At 31.5% G+C, this 21212-nt stretch overlaps 1 protein-coding gene across 9 annotated transcripts in view; it reads left to right on the top strand.

Moving 5' to 3' along the window:
* The window catches only part of Dmd (dystrophin), a 2040854-nt gene that overhangs the window by 290023 nt on the left and 1729619 nt on the right, over positions 1–21212 (top strand). For all 9 annotated transcript variants that reach the window (XM_070040660.1, XM_070040663.1, XM_070040664.1 and 6 more), the window contains one exon: positions 3885–3946. In XM_070040660.1, coding sequence (XP_069896761.1) covers positions 3885–3946 — 62 coding nt within the window. The remainder of the gene's footprint in view (positions 1–3884; positions 3947–21212) is intronic.

The raw sequence follows: 21212 nt of genomic DNA on the forward strand, positions 1-21212 counted from the left end.
GCATCAAGTATCTTGTTACATCTAACATAATGGCAATTGCTTAAAAGCTGACACCAACAGATATATAGATATATAGGTAGTGATTTTTTGCCAGTACAAAGGCTTAGATTCATAGTTATGTTTCACATTTTGCTCAGCTTGCTTGCTTGTGGCTGTGCTCTTCCATTTGAGCCACACAAATTATGTATTTGTGTACACATATACAATTAACTGAAATTATAATAAAGAAGCTCCTCACCTCATTCTTGCTGGTGTCAGTAAAATGAGTCAGACCATAGGAAAAATGATATGCCAGTTCTTAGCAATATTCCTAGAAGTGAAGAGTAGAATAAAGGTTACCAGAGGCTAGAAAAATTTAGACAATTTAAGAGGTTGATCAATGGGTATTAACATATTTGCATAAGAATTACTACTGAACCAATATAGAGTGGAAAAATTATAGATAAATAGGTGGTATGTATTTCCAAAGGTTACAAGGGAGGACTTTGAAAATATTCATTATAAAGAAATTATAAGCAATTGAGGTGATAGATGTTTTCCTTTATTTAAGTATCATATGAAGTACACATGTATCAGAAATTCACTTGGTACCCCATTAATATTATTCTTATGTTCCCTTTAAAATAAATTTAATAGGGGATGGGAAGTTGGCTCAGTAATAGAGTGCTTGCCTTGCATGCATGAGGCCCTGGGTTTGATTCCTCAGTACCACATAAGCAGAAAAAGCCAGAAGTGGTGCTGTGGCTCAAGTGGTAGAGGACTAGCCTTGAGCTGGGGGACAGCACCCAGGCCCAGAGTTCAGGCCCCACAACCCACAAAAAAAAATTTAATAAAAAGTTAAAATGTTACATATGGCAAAAAGATGACACTAAATATCAGTTAATAAATGTAGGAACATTGTTACTTAAAATATTATGCACCAAATATCCAACCTGATGAGAAATGTGCTATAGTAAACATTTGATAAATTCATAATGATATTGAAGTTGTACATTATAAAATTCTAGAATGCTATTCACATACATTGTCACATAAATGGAAAATTCTGCTTTATTCAAAGCAGCACACTTGAAAGTGTTCATACATTCAGCTTTTATTAATCTGATTATCTTATTATGTTCTATGTCATTATTCAATAATAATATAAACAGGAGATATCTGGTCAACTTGAAAATCAAGAACTTAAATTTGATTGTCTATATCTAGGTAATTCCTATAACCTATTAGCTTTATTCAATTTGAGTTTTATTTTTATAATATATGGAATAGAAAATGATAAATTGATTGTGTTGATGTAAGTAAAATAGACTTACAAACAATAAGGCACTAATAATAGCTATAAGTTTTAATATAAAAATAATAAAATGAATTATATTTATCATGCTAATGAAAATGCATTCTGCTATGAAAACACCAAACATTAGCAAGCAATCTACTGCAGACATTTTTTTAAATTTTATTAAATACAACAGGAACAATAGAGGCCATCTATTGAAGATGTTTATATATTGGACCTTCCATTCAACATGATTTATACTTTAGATGAATAATATTTAGGGTATAATGTCAGGGTTTGAATGCTGCCTTCAAGGACTCTGTACATTTAAATTAAAATAATAAAAACAATATTTTTTTCATTTACATGCTTTTAGAGTACCCATTTTCAAGTGACTTTTAGTGGAGGCTATTGGTAATGAGATAAGGTTTAAAATATCTGAATCAGTGCTCTCAGTAACTCTAATTTAATGTATTATTGTTATAGCAAAATTAACTAGTTCATGCATTGATTAAACTCGAATAGTGGAGTTTCAACTCAGGACCTTACATTTTTGCCAGAGAGGCTTTCTGTCACTGAGCCATACCCCAGCCCTTTCTTTCATTATTTTTCTAATGGGGTCTTACACTTTGAATCTGGTTGCTGCTCATCTTTCTTTCTATGGTTCTGGTATAGCTGTGACTATAGGTGCACTAGCCAGAGGCTAGCTAATAGAAGTAGTTTTATTTTGGCTTATGAATTTTGAAGTTCAAGATGATGACACCACCCTCTGCTTGGCTTCTGATGAGGGTGTCACAGCAGAAAAGGGGAAGGCGGGCAAATAAATCCTATCATGCTGCTCTAACCTGGATTAATGATAGCTAATCCATTCCTGTGAGAGCAAGAACCCATTTCCAATATGTGACATTAATTTATTCACAAGGGCTTTGCCCCCTGGGACTCAAAAATCTCCTATTATACTCCACCTATAAATACTGCCAGACTGAGATTAAAGCCTCCAGTTGTTTTGTTGGGAAAACTGTATTTTAGCCATAGCAAACTCATTTACTCTCTGGTATGTTACAAAGTATACACATGCTTGTGTGATGGAAAACATTAAGTAGAATTACAAATCGGCAATTTATTTTTAGGAATATCAGGATATACCAGTGAGATGCATAGACCAGCCTCTTACAGACATCTAGTTAAATTTTGATCATTTGGGACATTCTGTTTCTTGTTTTATTATTCTGAAAAGGATGGTACTAAATTTATGGCAATGAAAGGCTCCAAAAGGCAATTATATGCTTGAAAATATTATCTACTTTTATTCACTTATATGAGTCAACAAAAGAAAACATGTACATTATATACATGATTTGTGCTGTAATGGATAATGGTTATATCAACATTTTACATAGTTATCTTGTAGAAATAGCTCAACTAAAAAAATATATTTTGTGACTGTAAATAAGCTTCTCACCTAAGAAGATGATTTAAAATATTATTTATCCACTGCTATTTTTCAAGTTTGTTAAAAATATCTACTCGATTAATATTGTTTTTAAAGATAAACATATTTTTAATGCTCACATACATTTCTTATGGAAAATTATGTTTTTAGAAGAGAAAAAATTGGAGATTTACTACTGAAAATTATTGTGAGGGGGAATAAGGTTACATTTTAGGGTATCCAGTAGTAGTTATTTTGACTGAAATAACTAAAATACAAACTCTCTAAACCTTACATGTTATTAATGTACTCTTTAATAAATGTTAATTAATATTATCATATTTCTAATAAATTAAATATAAGTCTTTGACTTTGAAACATTTTAATAAACCACTTGATGACTTTTCTATCCCATTTACTCAATATTAATTTCCAGCTTAGGAAAACAGACAAGTTTTAGCAGTATGAACTTTATAAAGCCATTTTAATAATTTTCACCCTAATCCATTGGTATAAATCCTTAGAGATTTTTCCTTTGAGTATTTATATATATATATATATATATATATATATATATATATATAAGTCATAAAGAGTAACATTTGCATTTTTATTTGACATTTCCTGAAGTTTAGATTTTGGACTTATAGAATAGTCAGTTCCCTTCAAGCATTTAAATATTTGTTTTCTGAACTTTTAACTTGTTCAGACAATGTGTTAAATTTTGAAATGCTACAATTTATAAAAAAAAAAAAAATCCATGCTCCTAATTAGGAAGCCTCTACTTTAGAGTATGAGGCCCATGCTAGTGCATATATGTGGTATAACAAAGTGAATAGCTATTTCTACATGGATGGGGATAACATTATAAAGATGGACTCAGGAATAGATTTTTTTAAAAAATGACAGTACTCTGGATTAAACTAAAGTGGTTATTTATTATCGTAGAAAAATTATGTTTGGTTGAATTATACTGTACTTAACAATATTATTTTTGGATATAATTTCAACTTGGTTAATTATACCATGACTTATGCTTAAATTCATTTATCACTGAACTTAATACTAAATATAAAATAACATTAACATAAATAATTAGAAATTATTTTGTCACTTATGCACTACATGAAAAATATATTTCTAACTCTTAATCCTTTTTTGTACTTTATATTGTAGATGAAAGAGAAGATGTTCAAAAGAAAACATTCACAAAATGGATAAATGCACAATTTTCTAAGGTAAGAAAGTCTATATTACATCTCTTTATGATACAATATTTGTGGAAATTTCAGAATAGACTACGTACTTATGAATCTTAAGTGCTCTTTTTTTCTCAGTACAAATTTTATTTTACTTGCTTAATTCTTCAAATATATTGACTTGACACGTGTGTGTGTGTGTGTGTGTGTGTGTGTGTGTGTGTGTGTGTGTGTGTGTCTGTATGCATGTATGCCAATCTAGGCCTTGAACTCACCATTGTTCTTACCTTTTGAATCAAGACAGTTCCACTTCTCGCTTGCTTGTTTGCATATTTCTTTCTTTCTTTATTGTTAATTGGAGGTATGATTCCTGCACTCTTGTGCCTCGCCTGGCTTTGAACCACAGTCCCCAGATCTCAGCTTCTTGAGTAGCTGGGATTACAAAAATAAGTCACTACTGTTGACTCTTAGTTAAAGAATGAGCAGCATAAAATAATGAGAGATTATTTAATTTTATGAAATGTACATCTTTGGTTCTTCCTAATAATGTTTGTTTATGACACAAGTCATTGTAGTAGCAAACATCTTCTATTGAATAACATGTCTATGTCACACTTTAGAAAACTATGTCAGATGAAATGATCCTGTTTTATCTTTCTGATCTTTACTAAATTCTTGGAAACCTAAAACAATCACATTGGAATCTATATAGCCCAGTAACTTAGAACATATTTCCAAGAATTAAAAAGGCAAATCATCCTGTTTTTTGGCAAGAATCAGTCTTCACTATTAATATATTTCTGTATATTATAACTCAACTTGAGATCAATAGCACGACTATACATAATTGTATATGAACCAAGAGTACGATTCTTTCCTTCAACACTGCCATCTGGAATACAATATAAAGAGGTTTACTTGGATTTCAAGATTAGAATAAATTGGAATTTTATTTAATATTGCTAGATTTGAGAAAATACATCAAATATTACGTCAGTTTTCTTGCCCTTCATATATGAATAAATCCAAAAATTCTTAGTGATCAACTATAAATCAAATCCAGTCAATAGGACTATAAACTTAATAACTTTTTGTTTCTCTACTCAAAACAGTAAGAGAGGAAAAATTATATAATGTGTATTTAGCATTTTGATGTGAGGATATAGAGTCATTGTGAGTAACAATTTATAGCACACTACCCTACACACTTTGTATAGAGGTACTATTCTTTTTGTGGACTTTCTCTCCTTTTGTGAAAAAAAATGGTACTGGATCTAAAACAATCCACTAGCACCAATGCTTCGTTTGCTATTGCAAAAGGTTTCAGACTATCACCATTCTTTATGTTATTTCACAACAGAACTTTCCCAGGCACTCTCATGTATATTGGCAAGAAGTACAAATGACTGAAGTTTTCAAAATAAAAATGTGCTTTCATTTTCTGATTCTTTTTGTTTTATTGCAGTTACTTAAGTCAGACACTAGGTGCATTTCTTTTAAACAGTGTCATCCCCGCCCTCATTCCTCTGTCCATTTTCTTATTTTATTAGTTGAAGAGAAAAAGCTAGCAACTAAAAATTTCTGTCATAAAATTTTAACAATAAACTCAAACTGGAATATACATTTTGAAATTTTCAATTAATTTGAACTAAAGGAAGAATAATAAAATTATTTAAAAATACACTAAAACAAAAGCATACATTAACTGTGAACTCAAATATTTGATATACGATATTTACAATTAAAATCATTCTCACAATATTTCCAGTATGGATGTAAATAATTTATTTAGTGCATCTGTTTGCTTCCTTAAAACTTTCTTAATTTTAGAATTTTGAAATAGACAATAAACACAGGCTTTCAAACAAATATTTCTTTAAAAATCTGAATTATAAATATATTTTCTGAAAAATATATCTCTGGCTTAATTTATCAGTGAATTATTTTATGAGGTTTATAAGCATTATATAATCTTTATTCTCACAAAGCTAAATAGATCATCACCCTGTTTACAATGATACTCCCAAGTATCATTCATTAAAACTTGCTTGGCAATATACCAACCAAATTTGATAGCTTCTCTTCTACCAATATATTACTGGGACTTCCTTACAGCAATTAGATATGTGTGCATTTGACTCCCAATTATTTTACATTACATTATACAAATGTTCTCCCCAAAACATTTTCAATTGGATCAGGAGAGTCCACATTCTTTCCAATACAGAATTTCCATTATTAGGAATCTCTTAAGTGTAATAAATACAAACAAATATGTGTAAAAACAAAAGGAAAAAACTCATTTATAGATAAAATTGTACATATGTGTATTTTTTATGTTTGAGAACTTTAAAAGTATCCTTTTCATATTATTTTATAGTTCCTGTCAAAATTTCAGGTAAATGACCATGCTAATTTTAGAGAAGACTGGGAATTAAAAAAAAAAAAAACTAGTTGATTCAGTTTAAACTATCTGAAGAAGCCATAGAATTCTATATATATACCATATTTTCTTGATCCATTCATCTACTGAGGGGCATTTGTGTTGATTCTATATCTTAGCTAATGTAAATAATGTTGCAACGAATGTGCTGGTAGCTTTAGTGTGACCTTTTTTTTGTGGTCATTAGAATAAATGCCCAAGAGTGGGGTTGCTAGTCTATAGGGAAGTTCTATGTTTAGTCTTTTGAGGAAACTCCATATTGCTTTTCAGAGTGGTTGAAAACGTTTACATTACCACCCACAGTGTAGTAGTGGTCCCATTTGGCCGCATCCCTGCCAGCATCTGTTATTATTCATTTTCTTGATAATGGCCATTCTAACAGGGGTAAACTGGAATCTCAATGTAGTTTGATTTGCATTTCTTTTATGGCCAAAGATATTGAACATTTCTTCATATGTCCATTTGTCAGAACTAGAATATGTCTCAAATATTCTTAGCAGTGGAAAACAATGGCTCAATAGCTATGTGAATATGACCATATAAAATGATGCTTACCAATATGAGCTCCAAGAAATGGAAACAAGAGGGTTTTTTTTACTGTTTGCAGTTATTTCTTTTTTTTTCTTTTTTTCCCTTTGGTTATTTCCTGTTGTGACTGTTTTTTATATCGGCATCCTTTGTGCTATATATGCTTATCTGATTTATGGATGGGAAGGGGAATCACAGATCATAGAAATGGTGAGACAAAGGACAAGGGGTGTGAACCAATGCAACAATGATACTCACTAAATATGTTGGAAAATAACTTTACCTTGGAGGGGAGGTGACTCAGGGTGGGGGGAAGTGTGAAAAAGGAGAGAGGGGGTAATGCTGATCAAAAAGAAATGCACTCATTACCTTATTATGTAACTGTAACCCCTCTGTACATCACCTTTACAATAACATTTAAATTAAAAAATACAAAAAATAACTGTTAATGAAAACATGTCAGGAAAAAAATAAAACACCGGATGGTATGAAAAGTTAGACACCATTGTGAAATACATCACTTAGAACGTATATATTGTATTAGTACATGGCTTTTAGCAGAATTTTAGACCTATTTGATATACACAATTGGGTAAATTTGAAGTCTATTGACTTCATGGAATGTATAGGCTCATTTGGAGGATGCTGGCTAATTGTTCAATTAAGCAGTACTGAGTAAGATTGGGGGCGGGGGGCGGGGGGGGGAAGCGCTGGATCGGAGTAAGCAGTACTTTGCCCTAAAGGTAACCTGGTCATTTTTATGACCAAAAGTCTGGAATGTGAGCCCAAGGAAAGAATATGTGCTTTGTTTGTAATCCCAGTATTCACAATGAACTAATGAATGTGATGAGTTTACTTAGTCTTAAAGATTCTTAATATAAAAACTGTGTTGGAAAGACCATAAAAAAGAGCGGAAAAGCAATAAAGTTTGTCTGTTTTTAATTATACACACACACACACACATACATACATACATTCATACATACATACATACATATAACACTAAAAGGAATTGCTTTCCAAAGGTTTATCAGTGAAACATACACACATCTACATGATATTTGTAAATTATAGACAGATAACAAAGTATATTTTAAGGAAATAAATGTGATTAAATATATCCTTATCATTTTGGTGTTAATTGAAGCCAAATGTGCCTTTGCAGTAAATATGAATTTTCACTTTCTACATACCATTTTAAAACAAGCACTATCTCTTTTTCAAAATAACTCTTCTATTAACCTTTGATTCCATAAATTTCTGCTAGGATGTGATTTATCACATGCACTCTATAAAGATAAGCAAACAATATTTATCTCTCCAGAAACACAAAACCATTTCTAGATAAGATTTTTCAAGGTAAGTATTCTTCCTATGTAACTTGTAGATATGTTATAATCCAAGGAAACATCTAGTGTTTAGTCATGACAAATATAATTCACATTATAAGTATCTTGCTCATTCACCCAGGCTTTTTTTCAAATAAAGTAGTTTTTAAATTGTCATGAAAAGTAATTTTTCCATAAAACATTGTGTTTGGGTTTGAGAAAAAGATATATGGAAGTAAAAAGGAGACATAGACTAATTGGAAGGTATAAATAAATCATCCTCCAATAAGTTACAACATGATTTTGATCCTAAATTGGATTTAATGACTGTCATTAGTTCCATGTTCTAGTCCTTTTTCTGTTTCATTCTTCACAACATAATAGGCAGCTTTGTATTTGACTTAAAGTTGAAAATGATAGTTTTGTCCAAACTTTGCAAACACCATAGGAGTATTGAATGCTTGTAATAACAAAGGTTTTAATCCACCTTTGGAAATTTAATTACCTCAGACATAGCCTCTGTTTAGGGAGTATTTTGTTGATTATTTGTGATTGATTCTTCTATGTATGAAAAGTTATATTTTTATATTTTAGTGAATGAAGTAATAGTTTTTATCATAATAATTTAAACAATATTCTAATTTGTGAATATTTTTTCTGTTAGTTTTCAACAAATTATCATGTGAGAAATAATTTGAATATTTATTTTAAATAATTTTACAAGAAATATAATTTGCTACTTGTGTATTCTCTCCCAAATATCTACTTTTAGTGTTAGGGTAACTGGTAGATTGACATGTATGTTTTTAGAATCAAGATAATTATGCTAACTGGCTTAAAGCTCATACAACCATTTCCTGTAATGTTTTCCTGAATGTAGTTTTTGCCAATACATAAGTAACCAAAGCATATCATTCAGTTAGTGAAATGAAAATTAGAACATCCTAGGTCTCAGGGTATTCAATGAAAGACAAGTTGTTACTGGACAGATCTTACTTTGAAATGTGTTGTTTTGTTTAATTTACTTATGATTACAGAAATCTTGATCATTCTGGCTACTTTTAAAGGTTTTACTCTCTATGTTACCATATTATGAAATAACATCTGAGAAAGTTGAAATTGTTGATTGTTATACCTATATATTCTAGGGGAGGCTGAGGCAAGCCTATTTAGCTTGCAAATGTAAATATTTACCAATTAGCATTATTGTTGCTAGCAAAAAAATATTCTATAGCTTATGGGCAAATGCAATTTTTATCTGATTTATTCTGCTTTATAGCCCAACATAACTTTCTAGCAAAACAACACATATTGACTTTAGTGATTTATATTCATGTTGGACAGAATAGTTGGCACTCTGGTGTCATCCCACTAGAGAACATTGTTGTTAAAATAACTTTTCAACATTTACCAAATACAGCATCCACTGTATGCCAACTATGTGCCTGGCATAGCATCATGGCTTTTCTGAGAGATTGTCATCTGAATGCAGAAATAATTGTATAAACAAATAATTAAAATAAAACACAATGCAGTGAGAGTACACAGGAAAGAATGACTAATTGCTTGGAGGGAAAGACAATTTTTTGAAAGAACATAACATTGAATCCAGAGTTGTCCATTCAAAGACAGTATCAGGATAGATGAAGGCAAGATTTACATGTAGAAATGTGCAATGGTTAAAGAAGTTTGACTTTGAGATGGGCAGTTGCCAAGAGATCTGTAGGAGTAAAGTAAAGAGATTGTGAGTGAGATCACAGTTCCATTCCTGATTAATTATATATTTGTGGTGAAGATTGGGCAAATTGAGACATTGTTTTAACCAAGTAATTATTCAACTTTTAGTTGAAAAAAAAGTGACATTCCAAGACAGTAAACAGTGATGGAATAATACAACTGCTTGTCACCAATAATCCTTCATGCCAAATGTAGTGTGAAGCCTAAATACATTGGTATAAAATGAAAAAAAGCAAATGTTTGCCTTTTTGTATAATTGATATCACACATTCTCCTCAGAAAGATGCAGCAAAATGCATTGTAGTCACTTAGAGAATGTGTTATATGAATTCTTAGGACCCACAGACTGAGCATCCAATTCAAGTGTAGGGTGGGACCCAGGAATTCACAACTGTAACAAACTCTCAAATGATATTGATGTTGCTTTGAGAATCTCAGCTATAAAATGTAAGTTCTGTAGAAGAAAGTTCTTGAGGAAACTTCGCTGAGAAAGCTAGTGAATCCTCAAAAGAGAATGACCATTTCTTTTTCCAGCTAAGAATCACTCTACTTGATTTAAGTCAGGGTCTATTTTGTGGCAACTCTATTTTCTAATCCAACTGGGATAATTATCAACCAAATAGGTACCTATATATTGCATCTTTAAGTACTATAAGACACATGATATGTTGCAAGACTTAAAACCCCTAACCTGGTTGATACAGTTACAATGTTTGTATATGTAGTACTTAATTTTTTTCCAGTTATTTGTTTTCTATATTCAGACAGGGGAGGAAGAAAGCAATTAATATAACTGTGCTCAAAGTTTGAAAAATAACCCATCAAGATATTAATATTGACTATCTCCATGTTTTCTTCCACTGTAAATTTTTCATATATGATAGATAATATCACTCTTGTTTTTAATTATTTTCAGCAGGAGAATTTCATTTTAGTGACAGTTTGAAGGTCTTCCTGTGTTCTCTGCTTCATAGGTTATTTTACCAGGTTTCCTTTGGCTTCCTACAATTCTTCATCTAATTATTATCATTGTGGTCAGAACACAGAGATTTAAGATCAAGTCTGACAGTACTTCATTGGTGTGAGTTCACCTGTAGCAACCTCTCTGTAGTGCAGATGGAGAGAAGATATATAAAGCTCTTGAAAAAAAACTAGGCAGAACATGATTTTAAATATGTCTTTGCTAAAGACAGCTCTTATTATCCCAATTTTGGTGAAGAAATGAATGAGTAAAAGTAAAAAAATGTTACCAATAAGCAAGTATTTTTACTCTTGTCCAGAATTGTGATCAATTGATGAATGGAGAATAGCAGACACTAATTATACCTATGAATGAAGTCAGTCCTTAGCTTGTTGTTAGTTGTCTTTTAATGAGAACAAATGAGAGTTGTAGATGAAATTTCTAATTGTTTTCTTCTTTCATTTAGCTCACCTTCCCAAAGAAAACCAGTTTTTTAAACTTCTGAGTTCCTAGATGATCATACTGTTTAAATTATCTACCATTAATGTTTGGCAGAGAATATTTTAAATATTATGTCTCTGAACAAAAGTTGTATCCTTTACAAATAACTATTTATATTTAAGGAAAACATGATTTGACAGAAATAGACACAAAGGCTATATCAACTGAGCATGTATTTCATATCTACTATATGTCAGGTGTTCTAGATCTTTGAACATGGCAGTTAAGAGAAAAATTCCCACTAATCATGTGAGCCTGTAATTTCCTCCTGCATCATGTTTACTATGTAGGACGCCTATAAATTACATTATCACTGGTGTTTGCAATTTTTAGAGTTTTTTCAGAATCTGAAACCTGACACATCATCACTGTATACAATGCTTAGAGAATATTCTTTCGGGGGCTGGGAAGGTGGCTCAGTGGTAGAGCGCTTGCCTTGCATGCATGAGGCCCTGGGTTCGATTCCTCAGCACCACATAAGCAAAAAGCCGGAAGTGGCGCTGAGGGACAGCGCCCAGGCCCAGAGTTCAGGCCCCACGACCGGACCCAAAAAAAAAAAAAAAAAAAGAGAATATTCTTTCATCTACACTAATGCTCATCTTAGTAAAAAGGAAGGAAGAAATAAGCAGAATGAAGTGAAAAAGTGGTCATATTACTATTATTTCAAGTTTTGTTTTAAGTATAATTTTTCCTTCCCCTTCTTTCATGTCATCATACATCATTTCTACCAAGGATCTAACCCTGGACTTGACTTTTTGAAAGCCCTGTAGAAATAACTGTAGTACATAATTATTAAACATATAATGGAGCTGTGAGTTCAAGGCCTGTGTTTCTAAGGATTGTCTGAATGTGTCCACAAAGTTATGGCTAAGTCTAAATATATGGTTGTGATGTTATATGTGTAGAATAATTTATTATAGGTATAAACAATAAGATTTGGATAATGCTTGGAAAAAAGAAGGAGTGAGTCTGATATTTTTAAAGCATTGCCTCAGTAGGTCAAAGTGGAACAGAGACAGAAGAAAAGACATGTTTGTGAGTTCTTGATCTCTTTTAAGTATCAGCATGTTTATTGATGTGATTATGTATAAGGCTGTCAGGGAAACAGTGTAAAGCATGATTACTTGAATAATAATAATAAAACTGCAGTTTATCATTTATGTAAACCTGAATAAATTCCAGAAAACTTTCCAAGCCTCAACTTCCCCATCAAATATTTATTTATGAGGTTACAAGATATTCTACTTGCAAAGTACATAGGATTATTATGTTTGGTACATGACAAACTTCAATTAGTGTTCATTATTATTTTTATGAGTGCAAGAGGAACTGAGGTCCTCTGAGAAGAATGCTTGAGATTAGTGTTTCTTTTTGTTTTTATTATGCTGAATGGTCTGTGAAAACTGATGCATTTTAGTTAACCAATGTCTTGCTTAAAGGGGTATGGGAATTGACTAAATTTTAACAAGCAATGTGTAGAAAATAATGTCTACGAAGTTGAAAGCATAGATTTATGATTTTGTTTGCTAGTGTTGATAGTGAAGGTTACAGTATTGCATGAGGCACCTCAAAGAGAACACAAGTCCAAAATGGAATACTGAGGTATCAAAGTATTTGCAGAACTGATGAAAGGAAAAGAGAAAAAAGAAGAAAAAAAAACACCAGGCTAGATGACCTCAAAAAGATAGATATCATTATTGTTAGAGGCCAAACAAGCTAAAAATAAGACATGAACTCAAGCTTGTTGTTGCATCTTTTGGAATGTTTTGAGTCTGCTATGTAGCCACTGTTCTAAAACCTCTCTTTTAGTCTCTTCCATGTTCAGTCCCTAGTGTCCTAGATTCGGCATCATTTTTCTTTGTTTGCTCTCTTGATTTTAATAAAACATCACTTCTGGTATCTTACTGGAAAAGAAGATAAAATATTTTTATTCTACTATATCTCTACATTCACTTTCAAAAATAGCTTTCATTTTTAAAGGAGTTATAGTTTCACAGTAAAACAACTAAAAAGCTAAGTCACTGTGGGCTTGCACCTCTAATCCTAGCTATTTAGGAGGTTGAGATCTGAGGATAACAGTTCAAAGCAATCCAGGGCAGGAAACACTGTGAAATTCTTATCATTAATTAACCATAATAAAACCTGGAAGTGGAGCTGTGGCTCAAGTTATAACACCAACCTTGAGTGAAAAAGCTCCAAGTGCCAACACTCTAAGCTCAAACTGTAAGACTAGCACAAAAAAATTGAGAGGAAGGTACAGAGATTTCCCATGTACCATGTACATCTGGTCTCCATATAAGTATAACTAACTGTATTATCAAATCCCTATCAGAATGATAACCTTTGTCACAGCTGATGCATCTATAATAACACATCATTGTTATCAAGTGTCCATAGTTACTTTTAAGTTTTGCCAATGATGATTAAAACTGTTGTAACCAGTTTTGTATGATGTAAATTTTCAGCTCTTTTAGATAAATACTAAGAAATATAATGATTAGCTCCTGTGATGAGTATATTCAGTTATGCATGGAAACTACCAGACTTTCTTCCAAAGTGGCTGAATGATTATATGGCTCCATTGACAATGAAAGAGTTTCTGTTGCTTCAAATCCTTACCAGTATATAGTGTTGACATCGTTTTGGATTTGGAACATTTTAATGAATGTGTAATTATATCTCGTTGTCTTAAGTCTGATTGCAAATGATGTAAAATATTTTCTCAAGTCTTTATAATTTATATATCTTCTATTTTTAAGATCTTTGCTCCATTAAAGATATTAGCATATTTAGGTTTACAGAAGAGCTTCACTGGGATATTTCCATGCATATTTTCAATATACCCAAACAAATCATCCCTTCAGTCTCTCCTCCTCATCCCTTATCCAACCTCCATAAAATAATATCAGTAGATTACATTGTTTTTTTTTATACCTGCACATAAAGTACTTCATTTTTAATGTTGTCATTTGTTTCCTTATTAATTTTTAATATTTTTTTATATTTTGAATAATAGTTAATTATTAGGTATGTCTTTTGCAAATGTTTTCTCCCACTATGTAGCTTATCCATTCTTTTGTTAGTATATTTTGAAGTGCAAAAATCATTAATGAAGTTCTGCTTACCATTTGTTTTTTCATAAATTGTGAATTTATGTTTTATTCAAAATGTTATCACTACACCCAAGGACATCTGTATCTTATGACCTATCATCCATTTTTATATTTTTGTAAAACACAAAAAGCAAAATATTTTAGGGCCATATTATAGATATATTAGTCAATACTTAATAACTATATTGAGTATTAATGTTTTTACATTATTATTGTACTATCTCTTTACAATGGACTACCTTATATACTTTCATCACATCTCAAAATAGCCACATTTAGAACTTAACTAGCCATCTGTGGCTATTGACCATCATATTGGACAGTGTAACTATAGAAGCATATTAAAATATTTGTGCAGGTTAGGAAGGGACATTTTGTATACCAAAGTTCAATTATATAACTAAACTTTTATTAAACAGGATAGGAAAAGACACAAAAAAGTAATCTTCAATGGATTCTCAGACAAGCTTTGTGTAAAATATCAGGATATATTCTAAACTTTTGATTTGAAATAAGTGCATGCACTTAGCAAAATTGAATTAAGATGTACCATCTTATGCCACATACAGAGTATATAAAATGTATAGTATTGACTAAATCACACATGGTAAACTTATAATGTAATATTACTATTCTCTACTAAAATATAAAATGTTCTCTCTATTTAGCTATATTAAGTAACTAAAATATTGCAATTTGATTGGGAAATTAAAAAATAAGCATAGAGCTAAATGTAGGAATCTTAATGTATTGAAAATTATAAAGGATAAACAGAGTATTATATTTATAACATTGACAACATTTTTATTTATTTTCAAACTATAAAATAAAAGGGGAAGGTATAAATTTAAAAAAATTAAAAATAATCACATTTTATTCTTCATTCATTCTTAATCATTTCATGTTTCTCTCCATATAACAAAATTAGTAATGGCAGTTGTAATTTTAGGATAATATCCTCTTGGCCATTCTTCACAAATGCTAAATGAAGCATTTCCATTTCTTATAAATGTCAGTTCCTTGGAAATTAGTGTTTTTTCTTAATGTAGTTATTTGTTTTAAAAAGGAGAAAGAAGGTGACCTACATTTACTTTCTTTAAATATCAAACTATTTCTTTGAGAATAATTAATAGGATAATTAAATATTTAATGAGAATATCTCTGTAATGTTTATTTTAAAAGGGTTGTATAACATTTCTCAGGTGGACCCTTGACTTTATTATCATGCCGAGATACACACACACACACACACACACACACACACACACACACACACACACACGCACGCACACACACACATAAAGAGAGAGAGAATCCACAGTTTTTAAATACTTTAGGGAAGCTTAAAGCAATTAAAAATTCATCATTGCAACAAATTAGGTAAATTGAGATAAACTGCACAAGCTATTTCTTATACCATTCAGCCTTACCAGACATTAGGTCACCTTTCCATTAGTGAGACAGTAATTCAATAAACAGGTTGTGTGAAGATAGGGAAAAAAGTAGTTTTTCCTGTCTTCACTGGGATCCCAGTATACAATGACAACTTCACAGGATTAAAAAAATGGTTTTTAGTCATGTCATACCATCCAGGGAGATACCCAGGAAAAAAAACAAACAAGTAAATCTCAAAAAGGGCCCTTAGAGCCAGTGGCTCAAGCCTGTAACCCTAGCTACTCAGGAGGCTGAGATCTGAGGATCAAGGTTCAAAGCCAGATTGGGCAGGAAAGTCCGTGAGACTCCTACCTCCAATTAACCACCAGAAAACCAGAAGTGGCGCTGTGGCTCAAATGGTAGAGCGCTTGTCTTGAGCTGAAGAGCTGAGGGACAGCGCCCAAGCCCAGAGTTTAACTGCAACTGACAGAAAAAGGACCTTTAGAAGTTTGGTTACATATCATCTTTAATAAGGAACAACACATTTTCGTAGAAGTGACTCGAATTTGCATGTCAAATTCTGGGAAACATCACAGAACAGGCTAGTTACTACAGTTCATTACAGAGATTCCTCTGGTGTCTAGGCTAATAGGGATCTTAAATGACTCTGGTGACCAAACATTTCCTGTCTTGGTAGAGAGGAAAGGGGGGGGGGCACTTTTGTTGATTTATGCCCTCTTCCTAGACAAATAACTGGAGAGATTTTCTGTTTCTAGATTGTGTAGTATTTATTTCACAGTGACATATTTGAGGATGACACAATCTACTCTACTTGACTGGGCAAGGGAATATATTTTATTATTTTTATTGATTATTCTTCCAAAAGTGGACTTTGATGTTTTTGAAAACAGCATTAACAATTTCTTTTTTTATTGTGAAAATACTGTACAGAGGTGTTACAATTACATGGGCAAGATAATGAGTAGATTTCTTATCAAGCATTGTAGCCTCCTCCTTTGTTTACCCTTCCCATCCCTTCCCATTCTCCCCCCTGCCCTCCCACCCGATCCTCCTTACCCCCTCACCAAAATTGTAAAGTTCGTTTTCAACATATGACTTGTACATCTCATTGTTGCAATGGGTCCACCTGTATCCCTATTTAAACTATTTGTTTTTCCCCTTCCCCTCCACAAATTATACCGACATCAAATACAGTGAAAGCAGGGATTATACTGTGGGGGAGGGACATACAAAGCCACAAAGAAATAATCTTATAAATATGTTAGAAACAATCGCATGAAAGAAAAAAAACATTTGAATACATTTCTTAACATATTAAAATGTGTATCTGATTCAATTTTTAAAGATTCACAAATATTCAATTGCTTTAGAAAATTACAAATTCTTACCATCTACCTTTGATTCAACAGTTTCTCTCATTATTTGACCTAAAAATTTCTATCCAGAGTCTTGAAAAACTCATAGTTGGTGGCACTCTCTAAAATATGATTTATTCTCCTTGTCATTATTTAATCTTTGGAATGATACTTTATTATTGCTTAAATCAGTGTGGGTACATTGAACAAGGTTTGAGAGCCACTCTGTAGGATTGAACCATTAGCCTGTAATTTTATAGTGGATCAAGTACTATGTTTTTATTACTTGGAAAAAAATAATGACCTTGCAATTGACTCTTACATTTAACACTTTTTTATCTCAGCCTTACTGCCATTATTAAACTGTTTGCCTTGAACATATATGAAGTTGGAAAAATCACTGGGTCACAGTTTAATCTAATCCAATTTAAATCCAAAAAGTTAGCCATAATTGATAATTTACCAAACAAAAGGCCAGAGTTAAGTTACAGTCAAACCTGTGTTGATTTGGAATAAGTTACCTTTAAATTTGAGAATATTATTCTAGGGGTGCTGAAGCTTTCAAGAGTTTATTTATAAACTATCTAAACTATTCCACAAGGGATTTGTGTACTTTCAACTATTACCCTAAAAGATACGAATTCTGTCATTGTATCTACCCTGCCTCATGATATCAGAACACAATTTTCTTCATTGGCAATATGAAGTCAAATATTTTCAATATTGTATGAAATAACTGTATGGAACTAACACCTCCCAATGCCTTTCAGTGCCCAACACAGATTCCTCATTTCTCTTGAAAAAGGCAACAATCATGATAGAAGCAGAGCAAGACTTATTCCTAACATTTCAAGAACAGAGAAATTCATATTAGGAAAATGCACAATAATTACTTGTTTCCCCAAATTGTTATATGAAACATGTTCCTGTTAGAAAAATTATATAACTAGAAATTTTAGATAAAACTCATATATTCACTTTTAAAAACACAATAGTTTATACAAAATTTAAGTTAAAAATGAGAAAATTAAATTGTAATCAATCATTGAACCTAAAAATTAAAATAGCTGAAGGATTATAGGACAGAGCTGTAATATTAATAGTTAGTACATTCTTATCATGGGTTTACATGTATTATTTCATTTAATTCTTTTAATTTATTTATTTTAGTTGAGAAATAATGATTGTGTATATTCATGAAGTACAATGCAATGTTTTAATCTATGTACATAGTCAACAAAGATTAAATAATACTGATGAACATATTTATCACCTCACCAATTTATCATTGTTTTGTGTTGAGAACTTGTATATTGTCTTTGGGAGTATAAATCAGGATAGCCATTTTGGAAAACAGTATGGGGTTTTCTCAAAAAGCTAAAAATAGAGTTACAGTTAAATCTAGCACTCCTACTGTTGGTATATATATCCAAAGGAATGGAATCAGTACAGAGAAGATATATATTCACTTAGTTAATGCTTAAAGCAACATATTTTAAGATAGACATTATTTGTATCCCTATTTTATATATGAGACAAAGTATAGTATGGTTAAATAATCTAACCAAGGTTAATAATGCTTACCACATAGTTTGAAAAGTACTGACCTACATGATTTATCCAAACTACTTACTAACAATCAGACCCTAAATTTAGTATTTCATTTCAACTTGAAAACTACTGCTCTTAATGTGAAAATACCATATAGAGGGGTTACAATTACATGGGCAAGATAATGAGTACATTTCTTATCAAGCATTGTTGCCTCCTCCTTTGTTTCCCTTTCCCATCTCCCACTCCCCTAACCCCTTAACTCTTGATTTATAACTGTATCAGTCCCAAACAATTTCTTTCTTAATTTTTCTCAATATTAGATATAAATCACAATAAATGAGGATAAAATAATATCCTTAGCTACATGGACTCAATATTTGTTAAAACACACATTGATTCTAGTAAAATCCACTGCACATTTTCTTTACTAGAATGTAATATAAAATATAACCAGCCAGTTTTTAAGGAAATAAAATGAGAAGACAATAGGTTCAAGATGCATTTTACTTCCTTAGATACTCACTCAGGAATTCTCACCTCAGAAATCTTGGGAAAAGCAAATTATTTTGAAATATCAAAGACTCAGAATGTTTTGTTCTTAATGAGAACATGCATCTTAATTTATCTTCAGAAATGATTAGGGGAAGTCTGTTACACAATTAAAATGACTTAAATTAGGCATGTTGACCTTTACAGGAGCAAATCTCGGTCACCCATCATTTCCAGGAACATGAGGAAGATGTACCAGCATTCATTTTGTTATCGTACCTTTGAAGGCAGCATGTTGTCTTGCTTCCCATTGTTTGGATTCTTAAACTGATAATTAGATCCATTGGCATTACTGCTGCTTGGATTACAAGTACTTAAAACAATTAGGTTGCTATCAAACTACAGAACTACATCAAATAGTTATTACTTAAGAAGAAACTCTTTACCAAATAGAATCATCCTAAGGCTTTTGATTACTTCCCTCAAATTATTAAGTATGCATTTGTATTTAATACAAATAGATTTAACAGCAAAAGAAAATCATTTTCAATTTCAAAAGGATGACAAAATGTAAACCACATTCTGTCATAATAGTTCTTCAAGAATTCCAAGAAGAAAACAATTAGGAGTACTAACAATCAGCAATTGCAAGCTGTGAAATGGCATATTAATAAAGAGGATTAACTTGTTTTTCTTGTTAATTGGGGGAAGAATCTGGATTTGCAGAAATGTTTAAGTTCTTTTCATATGGAGAGGATTTTTGGTCAAAATATATTAACAAATGTCTGTTTTCCTTTTATTCATTGAAATGGAGAACAATATTTGTGGTACATTTTAGAGTTTGATTTTGCTTTTTAGGTAGTAATAAGATTTTATTCATTTATATGTATCATATTGCATATAGAACCATGTATACACAGATTTAAATCATATTAATGAATCATTTCTGCATGCTACAATTTGGTAGCCACTAGGCAATGGCAAAGAATACATTTATATTTCATTTAGTGAAGATAAATCACAGTGCATCCCTGTACTTTTACTCTGGCCACATGTTCTCAAGCGCCATATTGCTTGTGTTCATCATCCTTTAAGTGCAGATATAGAAGAGTTTTTAATCATCACAATTTGATAAGATGCTTCTTACCTGTTTTCAACATTAGCCCTTTAAATATATTTGCAAAACAGTGGCTTAGTTCTGCAATCCTAGCTATCTAAGACCTGGTGTAGAGACCCAGAATATTATGGTTTGAGGCCAGCTTGGGTAAAAAGCTAGTGAGATCCTCTATCTATCAATAAAGCAGATGTGGTGGTCCATATCTATTGTCAACTCCATGAGAAGCCATAGTTAGGAGCATCCCTGTTGGCCTGAGGCTGGCTTTGGGGAAAAACACAAGACCTTATCTCAAAACTAACCTAAACTCAAAAGGGCTAGAAGTATGGCTCAAGTGGCAGAGCACTTGCCTACCAATCCCAAGGCTCTGAGATCAGACTTCAGGATGCTGAGTTCACACCCCCATTACATTCAAAACCTATTTGCAGTTATCAAGAACATAATCAATTATGTTTCAAAATACAAGCGAGTTCTTTTGCATGAAGTAGAAATATTTTTATTATTATATGTAAACATGGAATTCAACAATTAAAAAACAAGTATTTGACAAAATAAAATCAAGTATCAGCAACAATTTTAAAGAAAAAACAAATTTTAGACAACATAATTTTGGAAAGATAGGAAACAAGGCATATATAGACTATATATGTATATATATATGTAGTCATAGTTTTATATTTATGCATAAGTATGAATGTATATATAGTTTGTTCTTGTTATAATTAAGAGAGAAATGAATTTTAACATTTTGGGGATAGCATCATTGTAATTGATCATCTTCAAAATG

Source organism: Dipodomys merriami, unplaced genomic scaffold (assembly GCF_024711535.1).
Source record: "Dipodomys merriami isolate MVZ:Mamm:240054 unplaced genomic scaffold, mDipMer1.0.p SCAF_3, whole genome shotgun sequence".
Taxonomy (NCBI): domain Eukaryota; kingdom Metazoa; phylum Chordata; class Mammalia; order Rodentia; family Heteromyidae; genus Dipodomys; species Dipodomys merriami.